Source organism: Physeter macrocephalus, chromosome 11 (genome assembly GCF_002837175.3).
Source record: "Physeter macrocephalus isolate SW-GA chromosome 11, ASM283717v5, whole genome shotgun sequence".
In the NCBI taxonomy this organism is placed as follows: domain Eukaryota; kingdom Metazoa; phylum Chordata; class Mammalia; order Artiodactyla; family Physeteridae; genus Physeter; species Physeter macrocephalus.
Window position 1 is genome coordinate 35,367,303 of NC_041224.1, and position 12,484 is coordinate 35,379,786.

Genomic DNA, 12,484 nt, shown 5'->3' on the forward strand with positions numbered 1-12,484 from the left:
CATTAGTTTTGGGTGGAACTTCAACATCTTCTGCATTTTCTTAACATCCTCTGTTTTGGTTCAAGGAGAGCAGTCTTGCAGCAGTGGTGCCTTGGAAGCTTTGCAGACATTTGATTGAATGTTGTTGCTTTGCCAGATCCAGAACTAAAAACAGATGCTGTCAACTCTCAGACCACCAGTTGAAGGCAGAACACCTGAGGCCAGTGCAAACCTCCGACCATTTTTAAAATAATTGTTTGTGGTTCATATGCAGAGACATGCAAATAAATCCTTTTATTCCTCCTATGAAGTCCTACTGATAGTAGCCTGGCATCTGTCTGGGTGCTTTTGGGACAAAATAAGGATTAATATCTAATCAACAGTTATTTCACAGGGTTTCTTAAAATTCTTCAGTAGTGCAGAATGGCTTTTATTGGCCTTAACGGTTTCATTTGTCTCTCGTTTGGCTGATTTTAGTAAACTGCAGGAATGCCATATAGAAAGGCAATCTTCACATATTTCCAAACTTAATTTTATTTCCATCAACTATCCTGTGTTGCTAACAGAGCCAAATTTAAGACGCAGCCTGCTCCATCCTCAGCTGTCATCTGAGTCCTTTATGCCAACATGCTTACTTAGATATTGAGGTAATTAGGATGTCTTATCCAACTGTTCATGACAAAGTTAATAACTTCTAGTTAGGGCATTTTTAAAGAAAAAAATGTGTTAAATTCCTGAATGAGGTAATACAAAAATCATATACATCTGCTAAATCATGGGATTTATGTGCTTAATTATCAACAAGGAAGAGCAGTGCCGATGCTGCAGCAACACATGGGAGAAGCTTGTGTTAAAGTGGAAGCAGAGCCCTGCAGAGCTCAGTGGGGATCCAGAAATAGGACTGCCTGTTGCATCCTGAAGGCAGCTTCTAGAGCTAGAGTAGGAAGGGCCACTCCAGAAGGAGCATCAGGCAACAGGAGAGCAAGCGGATCGACATTGCGTTAGCTCCACGGCAGATGCTAACCTGAGCGCCAGGTGAATGTGAATGGGATGAAGCTGACAACATAAAGGAAAAACTTGACAAGTTTACATGCAACATTAAATACACTAATAAAAATAAAACAGAGAATATTATATCGAGAAGTCTGCATCAAATGTGAGAGTTAATACTATGAAATATATTTAAAGATTTTATGGGAAATGTCAAAACACTAGCAGATAAATAGGCAAAGGAAATGAAACACAGTTCATACAAGGACGAATAATTAATTATAAGCCACCTGATGGAAAATTGTTCTTCATTAAGATTCCCTTCAGGACTATCAGAAAACATTTGAAAAATCATACTATCCATTATTGGGTTATTTGGATAGTAATCTAAATTTAGCTTTTAGAACTCCATGATTATTGTACTCCTGGTTCTTCAGAGGTTGAGCTGGAGAGGCGATGGGCGGATGGAGATGTGTGGGCAGGTGTTCACGGAAGCCTTCCCTGGGAGGGCAGAAAGCCAGATGCCGCAGGTGCGGGCTGACCGAGCGCCAGCTCTCAGGGCCGGGGCCTCGTGGGCAGCTTTGGTTCACGGCTGCCTGCTGTGTGTCAGGCACGGTGTGAGCTCTTGCATACATTTTCTCATTTGACCTTTACTGCAACGCTAGGACACTAGTATTCTCAATTTTCAGGTAAGTCAAGGCTTGGGGAGCTAAATCTGAGGCGGGATCAGAGTAGAGTCAGCTGTGAGCCCAGCACTTTAGGGAGGAAGTGCACAGCGTTCAGTTACGATGGTGAAGACTGTGTGGACGTACGAGGATGCACTTCAGAGCCCAGTGAGAATAGCGAGAGACAAATAGTATATGTACTGTGGTTTCACCTGTGTAAAAATATGTGCCGATGGGGGAGATAACGTGTAAACAGCAAGGGTTGTTGTATTCTGGTGCGGTGTCAGAGATGACCCGGATAATCTGTTGGCCTTCCATGTGAGATCAAGGAAAAGCATCTGATAACTTATTAAAATGCACCTTACTAATACGCATTTTTCAAGCAGGGCATCTAAATTTTTTCCCGTGGCATCGTGTTAGTGGTTAATCCCTCTCTCTCTGTGTTGGTCCAGGTGGCACTGGTGTTCCCCAACAATGACCCTGCTGCCTCCATGGTGGCTTTCTACGGCTGCCTGCTGGCCGAAGTTGTGCCTGTGCCCATCGAGGTGCCCCTCACGAGAAAGGTAAATAACGTATCTTTCTGTTCAAGCCTGTTGGCCGGGAAGGTCGGCTCTGCGGCCCTGGAAGGTTCTGTCATGGGGTCAGAATGTGCAGACGGCCATCTTCAAGAGCTTTCATCTCAGCGGGCTGTGGATCAGGAAGCACAGGGCTGTTTGCCTTGTTTCTGAGGCTCTGTGCAGGTTGTCGTTGGCTGTCCCAGACAAGGGAGCAGCATTGACGCTGCAGCTCCACTCAGCAGCCGGATTGAGCTGCTGCCCTGAGGTGACGCCTTCTGTGCGTTGAGCAGGGTGATCTGCCAGCAAAGCAGGTGTTCCAGTATCTCGTTCCTCAGTGTCACTGCACTAGAAATCTGGGTAAATGATAGATTTTTCACTTATTTTTATTTCAGGGGTGGCAGTTGTTGCATTTGTGCAGGTGTTTGGACATTAACAAGTTCCAGGTTCACCTACGATTTGTTGGATCTTATTCTATGGTTAGAATAAATAACTAATCTTGCTGTTACAGTTGTAGTGTAGTCCAGTGTCGGAACCCTACACAGCAGTGGGTGTGTCTTTGTCCACGTTAATGATTGGCTTCTTGCACCACAGACCTGTGGTAACTTTGGAAGGGAAGGCAGAGGGAGGAGGCTGTGCTGGGGTTGACCCTGACGGTCCCCCGAGAGGTGCTCTGATGCTGTCAAAGGAGACGGGGCCGACGGCTGTGGGGATGGCCCCCTGCCACTGGTTGGATTATGTGTCGTGCCCTTGGGCTCCACCCTGGATTCACCGGGCCGTCACTTAGCACATCATCATGAGCAGACTGTGTGGGGTGACTCTTCCAGCTCCAAAATGCTGAGGTTTTCATGTGCCCAGGCTCAGAGTTTCCAGAGAATCTTCCAGCTGCCTTTGTGGCTACTCATTATGAAAATGGGGAAATGCCTCAAGGTCTGTTCACAGTGTGTGGGTACCTTTGAAACTCTGCTCCTTGGGGCGGAAGGAGAGAACATGGGGATCCTTTAGAAAAAGTTTGGGGAATGGTTGCTGTTTCCGTTTTCCTGGGTACAAAATCTGCAAGTTCCCTCCTGGGCCTCCTAGGTACCTGCAAGTGTCAGGCGGGGCGGCAGGTGGCCCTGGAAGGGGGGTGAGCCCTGCAGCCACTGACATCAGAGCCCCCTCCAGTGGCCTGAGGAGAACCCTGATTTCTGCGAGGGTTTGCCTCTAGCATTCCTGGTGTACAATACATACCCCATAAAGTGCTTCCTCATCTTCCTGAGCCCTATGACCTTCACTATTGATGAGAGATGCGGAAGGGTTTGGGGAGTTACTGAGCAGGTAGCCACGTTCTCCTATGTGATTCTTTGGTGCTGTGACTAACCTGGAAAGCCTCTCAGGGGATGTGTGACGCTCCTCTTTAATTGATATCTAATTCAGTGGGTTGAGGTCCTCTGGAAATAGAAAAGAAAACCCTCTGGATTCTCTAGTCAATGGCATCAGGATGCTAATTTGGAGGAATTCATAGGCTAATGAGTGAAGAGACTGATTCTCTGTCAGCACCCACTAAGCAGACTCCAGAACATTTGTTATTGTTGTTATGAGTAGCAGTTATTGTTTACTCATCACATATAGAATTTAGATTTGTCTACTCTACATCTATAGCCTGGTGTCTTCCAGACCAGGTCTGGTTTGCAGAGGAAAATCATTTGAATGAAGAGGCACCTGTCTCTGCCACTTCCTGACCAGGCATTGTCTAGCGGGTCCAGGGCGCCTCATCTGCAACTCCTCTGGGTCTCCTGACACGTGCCTGCCAGCCGTCTCAGGTGTTGCAGGCCGTGACCTGCCAGGTGGCTCTGTCTCACTCACCTCTCAGGCCCATTCAGACCCTCATATTGTCACCATGTACCTCAGGACCAGGAACCCTCTCTCAGAAGAAAAAGCTGAGGTTTCTTCTTGGCCCTCTCTCCCTCAGAACATTTCTGAGGGGAACAGAACCAGCAGATGACTCACAGGTTATTGTTAAACCAGAAGCTGTGCGTTGGGCCTCAGTCTGTGGTTTCAGAGTGTAATGTTCATTCTTAGAAAACTTAACTTGTTTTTAAATAAAAGAATCCACTGGCTCGGTAGCCATTCAGCACAGGGTAAGATGTGCACAGGGGTGTAGGTGATGAAGTTTGTGAATCCTCTATCCACCAGTCCTATGCACGCTAGTCTTGTCTTAAAGGGCCTAATGAGAACCAAATTTTCAGAATCATCAATGTTGATTAGCCTCACGGAACGATTTAGTCCCATGTGCATTTATTTATTCTCTGTTCTGGTTCTTGGGGTGAGGGGAGAAGGCTCATTTTTCACTTGAAGAGTTCATAGTGGGAGAAATGGGTGTCCCTCCGATGGTTTGGCCGCGGAGTGGGCAGGGGCAAGAGAGGAGCCGCCAGAAGTCTGTGCCACGATGGGCAGATCTGGACGGTGGCTGTCCTCCTTGCCCTCTTGAGGTGGCTGAGCTGGTCTGTGAAGGCCAGATGCCAGCAAAGTGGGCCTGTGGGCTGGCGGATACCACTGAGCCGCATTTCCCTTCTGCCAGGGTGGGAAGTAGCAAGGCTGTAGCGGGGGTGGAATTGTGCATATTCTAAGTGCCATAGGGCCAGAGACCAAGTGGGCCCCGGAGGCCACAGGAGTCTAGCCAGGCAGGGCCTGGCCCATCAGCACTTGCCTCTGGGCTCAGAGGGGGCTCACTGTCCTGCACGATGCAAACTGTTCTTTCCTTAGACTCTAGCACATGCCCCACTTGTTTGCTTTAACCAAGGTTTCAGATGTCCTGTTAAAATGAAACATCTCTGGAAGGAAAAACATTGACGTCTTGTCACATACTTACAATCTCACGTGATCCATCACATGATCCTTCCCTTGGGAGTGCATTTTGCTGGAAGAAATCAGAGGGAGTTGAGCTGGGGAGGGAGGGAAATGGGGCAGCCCGAGGGTGACACCCACCCAACGAAGTGTTTGTGGGTAGAAGGTTATGCCCCACGTCTGGGATTTGTTTTAAAATAACAAATCTGCATGTGTGCATGTGTTTGAGGTAAGAGATGAGACCAGATATGCCAATGTTAATAATCGTTGGTGCTGGATGACAGGAACATGGGATTTCTTTCTCCTTTTCTTTGTATCTTTGTGTCTGCTTGGAAATTTCCGGTATAAATAAAAAGTTTAAAATTAATTGGCAAAAAAACAATACATTAATGACATGTTTCTCTTAGTATTGATAAGGAAAATTTCTTGGGTCAGGTTTCTTGGATCCCCTGGTTGTATGGCTATAAAAATCTTTAAACTAATGGGTCTGCAACCTGTCTTGTGTTGACTCTGCAGAGTAATGCATCGAGAGCCCCTCTCTCTGTTTTGTCTTTGCGTTATTGTCTTACCTCCTGAGGCAGCTGAGAAGCCAGCGGTTTGGGCAGGCAAGCATCAAAATTGGAGAAGCACCAGCTAGTAGTTGCAGGTCCACAAATCCGGAACGAGTTCATGAGAGACGCTTTCCGTGAACTCACCTCACATTTACTGGAGAGAGAGTCCTTCTCATGGGTATGGCTGATGCTTTCTGACCTGGAGACCGAGACAGGACGGGGTGGGGATGGTCGAGTGCGCGTTTACTGCTTGAGAAGTGACTTGTCAGAGACCGTGGGCGTGGAGAGACTGCCGGGGAAGGGACATGCTTCGTCAGCTCTCTATGTTGGAGACAGATTGAAAGTGAGGGAAAGGTTTGAACTCAGCTGTGGGTCAGCTTTTCTTGCACAGCAAAAGAGAGTCATTTGTGAGATTTTGTGGTCCTGGACAGCTCAAAACTCTACAGAGGAAGGGCCCCTGAGCCCAACCGCAGGCCAGAAACAGCCATTCCAGGGAAAAGCGGTCAGGAAACACAGGAGGGCAGTGTCAGGGCCTGAGTGCTCTGGCCGGCAGGGCGGTGGTTCGCGTGCCTCCTGAGTAGCTTCCTATGGAGCCTTTCTGGACAGTGGTGTGCGGTGTCGGGGGGCTCCCAAGCATCGGGGCTCAGGGCCCTGTCCCCGGGTCCACGAGAGATGGCCCATGGAGGCCACGGATGGCTCTCTGGGCTCTGCCAGAGACTCTGGGGTCAAGCTGGGCTTAATTTCAGGGATCCCGGTGCATGAAGGAGACAGAGCGCTCTGAGAGCAGGTGGAGGGATCTCATCTCAGCCCAGTGGGGTGCTTGGGTGGGGCTGTTTCTGCGAAGCTGGCTTTTGGCTGGACCTCTGAGTAGGAATTTCCAGACCAAGAAGATGGGGGAGGAGCAGGCATGGAAGCTGAATTTCATGGTAACCATGGATTCTGTTTACGGTTACTCTCAGCCCTTCCTCTGTATTTTAGGGTCTTTAGGAGCAGATATTAGGAAGACAGGGCCCAGGGGACAGCAGACCTCAACCGTGAACCCTGACAGGTCTTGCAGTTGGCCCTGGTGCTCCCTCTCCTGAGCCATCTGAGCCTGTCTGTAGGCCGTCCCAGCAAGTTCACGCTCATAGAGAAACGCCCTTCTGCTCCTAAACCCGGCTTCAGAACCTATCTCCCCACCCCTTCACCTGGTCACAGCTTTTGGCCATGTGATACCCAAATTCACATTGAAGTTACTGATGATAATTCTCCTTGAAAAAGCACTGCTTGAAGGAACAGTCCCACAAGGGTCCCCAAAATGGGAAGGTCCCCATCCGCGGAGCACCAGGCCTCCTCCCCCTTGTCGGGGCTGCAAGGGCGTTGGGAGACTGGCTGTGCGTGATGCTGTGTAAAGAGACGCAGCTTTTAAATCTGCAGTGAGGAGTAGGAACTAGGCACTTGGAAGAGGTAGTTTTGAGATGTCGATGTTGCCGATTTTACTGGGGTGAGAATGTTGTCTCACGTGGGAAGGAAGGAGGTGACAGCCTCACCACAGTCCTGACGTTTCCCTTCTAGGAATGCCGGCTGCTTCACGGCTTTATTTTCTGAATCATAGCTGGTGGGAGTAAGGAAGGCAAGTTGAACTGACTGGCGGGGTGGCTGGACGCTCAGGGTGGTGGCGCCCGGAGCTGCCCCTCCCGCAGCATCTGCTCCCAAGTCCTGGCAGTCAGTCTGTGGGGCGGCGCCCCTCCACGCACACGCCCTTACTCTGTGGTCGGCATGGGTGTCCAGTCCACCACGCCGGATGTGATCAAAGACCGCTTGGGGTTAGTGTCCTGAGTGCAGAGATGTGTTCTTGGACCCTCTCTGTGTCCCGAGGTCATGGTCTTGGGCAACCAGAGGGGAACAGAACGAGACCCCCTGAGTGCAGCACACTCTGTGCTCCCCGTGTGCATCCCTTACAGCCAGCCAAGGACACAGCGCAGGTGATGAGACTGAGGCCAAGCTAGTGCCCTGTTCAAGGTCAGGCAGCTGGCAAGTGGCAGCCTGAGGTTTGACCCCAGCTGTGCAGACACCAGCCCGTGCCCTGGCATTCTGGTTGAACCTCTGCTCAGGGAGGTTGGTGCCATCCCGGGGCCCGAGGGCGAGACCGTGTTTTGTTAGGAGAGCGGCCATCACCTCTGCTCGTGACCCTTCTCTCCTTGCCGCCGTCTCCCAGGACGCAGGAAGCCAGCAGATCGGGTTCTTGCTTGGAAGCTGTGGAGTGACTGTAGCCTTGACAAGCGACGCTTGCCACAAAGGGCTGCCGAAGAGCCCGACGGGGGAGATCCCACAGTTCAAAGGTGAGCCTCAGTGCCGGGCGGGGAGGATGTGCTCCGAGGCATCTGTGCCAACACACCGTCCACACACGAGGTTTCAGATAACACCCCACATGCTCTCAGCCTGCATGTGATGTGCTGTAACTGCAGGAGGCTTACGGCACCTTAGCCGTGGCCTTAGACTTGATGGAAACACCAGAGATTTGGTCTGGTTTGTGCTGTTGTGAAGCATGCCACCAACGGGAAGGTGGTGTCACTCCTGTCTTCTGGGGGATGCTTGCCTGAAAGGAATTTGTCCTTTATTTCCAAGGTTGGCCAAAGCTATTATGGTTTGTCACAGAGTCAAAACATCTCTCTAAACCTCCTCGAGATTGGTTCCCGCACATTAAGGATGCAAATAATGACACTGCGTATATCGAGGTGAGTTGCTGGGTCTGGACGAGGTTGGGGAACTGAGTGACACGCACTGCAACCCTTACACAGCTCAGGGTCAGAGGTGGGTGCGGGCCCGGAGCTCTACCCTCTCGGCACCTTCTCATTGCAGTACAAGACATGCAAGGATGGGAGTGTGCTTGGGGTGACCGTGACGAGGATTGCGCTTCTGACCCACTGCCAGGCCCTCACACAGGCGTGTGGCTACACAGAAGGTAGGGGCAGACCATTCCTGGGGGACCCTGACCCCAGACCCCAGCCCTGTGAGATGAGTGTTGTTCCCACTAGTCAGTCGGAGAATCGTGCGGCTCCACCGAAGGTCTGTGTGTTGGATTGTTTAGTTGGCGTCTTAGTCTGCTCTGGCAGCCAAAACAGACGCCACAGACTGGGGCTTAAACAACAGATGTTGACGTCTCACAGTCTGGAGGCTGAAGTCTGAAATCCAGTGCCAGAGGGTTGGTTCCTGTGAGACCCCCTTCCAGGCCTGTGGACGGCACCTTCTGGCTGTGTCTTCATACGGCCTCTCCTCTGTGTGCAGAGGGAGCTCTGGTGTGTCTTCCTCTTCTTATAAGGACACCGTTCCTATTGGATCAGGCCCCACCCTATGACTTCATCTAACTTTAATTATCTCCTTAGAGCCCCATCTCCAGGCGCATTTATACGTGGTGTTAGGGCTTCAACGTAGGAATTTGGGAGAAAACAGTCTAGGCCATAACAGATAGTTGACACCATTGATGTGTATTCATTCCTGGCTGCACAGTGGAACCTCTTTGGGAGCTTTAAAAAAGTGCCCATGCTACAGTGCACTCCCCTCCCCGCAACTGACTTGGATTCTGGGGCTGCGTTTCACAGTCAAAGAGTTGGTTTCCATTATGTGCTTTCTTTGCCCTGTTTGGGGTCGTCCTGGAGGCACAGAGTTAGGGTCATTGGAGGTAACCATGTTGACAGTGCTGACGGGCTCATGGAAGGAAGTATCAGACCCCACATACCCACAGCTCCCTCCTCTGGAGTGTCTGCCATCAGGTCCCCGCACTGGCCACGTCGCAGGCACCCGCCACACTGGAGTCTCTTCCCAGTACCCAAGCGTCTGTCACGAGCCATGGATGAGACACTTTTCTCTTTTTGCTGTTCTCATTTGCTTTCTCTCTCTCCCCATCCTTCTGGCAGTCTCCCTTTTTAAGAACAGTTCACTTGTCTCGTGGAGATGTTCCACTGATGTTTGGTCCCTGGACAAGTTTCCCAGACATTTTCACATGTGGAGACACACTGCCTCTAATGATCACCACCCTGTTTGTCACTGTTTTCAGTTTTAGTTCTAGTTTTTCTCACAACCTCATGACCTGTATTCCTTGCCCTAATTTCCTAAAGGTCCAGGGCCATCACTCTTGCAGGGATTGGGGAAGATAGATACATACTTGCTTCCTGATTCTCCACTTTAAAAAATCTTGCTTAAGATAGAATACAGGCTGTGTATTTTGAATGTCCCTTTTTGAAAGGGGGTGAGGCACTCGGTACTGAAGCTTTGGCGAGCATTCTAGTGGCAGGTTTGCTGGAAATTGCCTCCTCCTGCAACTACACAGCATTTCCCTATCTTGGGAGAACATGTGATGGAAATGAAAAGAATCTTTTAAGAAAGAAAAAGGCAGGGAGAGGGAAAACAAATACTGGGTTGGCCAAATAGTTCATTAAAACCCAAACGATCTTTTTGGCCAACCCAATGTATAAAAGGAGAAGGAATAAGGCGTTTTAAGTGATGCTGTGAGGAGCTATTGCTGTTAAGTTGTGTGTCAGAATACTCATCTAGAAACACTTCCCAGGCAGGCCAGCATTTTAAATGGGTCTGATTGGAGGCTGCAGCATTTCTGTAAAGACAGTGAAATGATGTTTTTCTAAGACCCATTACTTCCCACTGATATGATACTGGATTTTTTTTGTCCTTTGGTCTGTGACCATCTTTCGTTAAAATTTTTGACTCTTTTTATTTGTATAGCTGAAACAATTGTGAATGTGTTGGATTTCAAGAAAGACGTTGGGCTTTGGCACGGAATCCTAACAGTAAGTGAGATGCCCCTTGCTCTGCAGTGTCCTGTTTAACTTTGAATGTGCTCAGTGTTGGGATTAGAATGATGATCTGTGTACACAGCAGGTTGGGTAAGCCCCTTCCTCCCACATTGTAAAGAAAAGTTACCATTTTTAGAAGTCTTAAGTTAATATAACTTCCAGGAGCTCAGCAAACCAGTGGGTCAGTAGCTGCTTGCCTGCATCGTGGGCCTACGCTCTGAGGCTGCGGCTGTGAGAGAGAGCGGCCTTTTTAGGCTCAGGGAAGTTCAGGATCTTTCTTCCCGCGGTTGGCATTTCAGATTGTGCAGAAACGTTGATGTCTTGCATTTGGGTCACTTTGCCCATACATCTGACCTGGCTACAAAATTCTTGTTTTATCTTTCTGTGAATCATTGTTTAATGAACGTTTTGGGAATTATGCTGCAGGGGGGAAAGTACTTTGAGATTTCTCCTTGGCCAAAAATTCAACACAAGTTGCAGAGAATGTATGTCTCATTTTTGTTAGTGCCACTTGAGAAGTGATGACCATTCAGAGCTGTAGGCACTTTTAATAGAGGGATAACCTTATTATTAAGATATGCTTAGCACTTAAGAAATATGTGTAGCATCACTGCTTCAAATCCCCCTATGTCTGTTTCATATGTGATGATTTCCACTCACCCGTTTTTCTTTTTAAGTTTCTTATCTGAAACTTTATATCTTTTTAGAAGCAGAAAACTCTAGTAGTTTTACATGAGTGATAGGAACATAACTCTAAAAAGAGGGATTTGTTGTCTCTTGATAAACCAGAATTTATGCAGACATCATATAGACAAAGGTTTGGGGCTCCGGCCCAGCCAGCTTCCTTCTGTTACCATCCGGACACTAGTCGGTGAGATAGAAACAAAGCCCCACACACACATTCCCCGTGGCCTGCTGGTGTCATGGGAAGAGCACAGCCTCAGAGAACCCAGGTTGGACGTTGGTCCTTCCTTCTGTAGCTTGTGACTCTGGGGACATCACCTGCTCCTGTGCCCAAGAATCGTCTGTTGCCTGAGTCACTCTGCACCTCGGTTTTCCTATCTGTCCAATGGGAATGTTGACCCTGTGAGAACCACGTGGCTGAATGTTCAGTGAGTGCCTGGCCCATCTACTTGCTTGATGACCGTTGCCATCAGAGTTCTCTCGTGACAGTCTTGCTTTCAAGAGCTCTGTGGTCTTGTTGATGTGGTCACCCGCCTGCTTACTGATGCTCTGGATTACTGCCTCCGGGATTGGTGGTTTCTGAGTCTGTCTCTGGCTGCCACCTTCTAGAGCGAGACGGGTCTCTGGCTAGGCAGCATGCACTCTTCCAAGGCATCTTACCTTCTTTATGGTGAAAGATGCTCCCACCCCCAGTATGAAATGGGGAGCAAGCGCGAGGTGAGGGAGGTGAGCGCTAGCGGTGAGCAGGCTCACCCGTGCGGGGGAGGGTGCCCGTGGTCATCTTCCTGCAGAGCTTCTGAGCTAGACCAGCGCTCTGCAGAGTGTCCGTGCCCTCTCTCTCCACCTCCACCCACAGCGGGGGCAGAGCCGACCAGGGGGGATCTTGTCCAGTGCTCCCCATGTTGTGGTCGCTTCCTGCCAGGTCTGTGCATGCAGCCACTCAGGTGTATGAGTCCCAGCTGCAATGTGTGAGGACTGACCATTTACTTAAAAAGTTAGTTTTTGTCATCCATTTTAAAGAAAGAAACCTTTTACGGGTGCTGGTCTACATGATCCAGGCTAGATGGAAGAGTGAGGGCGTTAAGACAACTTTCCACTGCTCCTTGGATTTCAGTGTAACATTTAATAAAGGAAATTAATTTTGTGAATAAAAATGAGTAGAATACACCAGAGAGAATTAAGCTTCAAGACTGAAAGGCCAATAAAAAAATGATCATTCAACTTAAGTTTTTATAAGAAAAGGATTTGGACTTAGATCCTTTTTTTTTTTTTAATATCTTTATTGGAGTATAATTGCTTTACAATGGTGTGTTAGTTTCTGCTGGGTAACAGAGTGAATCAGCTATACATATACATACATCCCCATATCTCGTCCCTCTTGCATCTCCCTCCCACCCTCCCTATCCCACCCCTCTGGGTGGACACAAAGCACCGAGTTGATCTCC

At 49.1% G+C, this 12,484-nt stretch overlaps 1 protein-coding gene across 4 annotated transcripts in view; it reads left to right on the top strand.

Moving 5' to 3' along the window:
- Positions 1-12,484, top strand: part of DIP2C (disco interacting protein 2 homolog C) — a 340,053-nt gene that overhangs the window by 258,609 nt on the left and 68,960 nt on the right. For all 4 annotated transcript variants that reach the window (XM_028494871.2, XM_028494872.2, XM_055087862.1 and 1 more), the window contains 5 exons: positions 2,087-2,197; positions 7,763-7,886; positions 8,173-8,282; positions 8,407-8,509; positions 10,285-10,349. In XM_028494871.2, the coding sequence (XP_028350672.1) occupies positions 2,087-2,197; positions 7,763-7,886; positions 8,173-8,282; positions 8,407-8,509; positions 10,285-10,349 (513 nt within the window). The remainder of the gene's footprint in view (positions 1-2,086; positions 2,198-7,762; positions 7,887-8,172; positions 8,283-8,406; positions 8,510-10,284; positions 10,350-12,484) is intronic.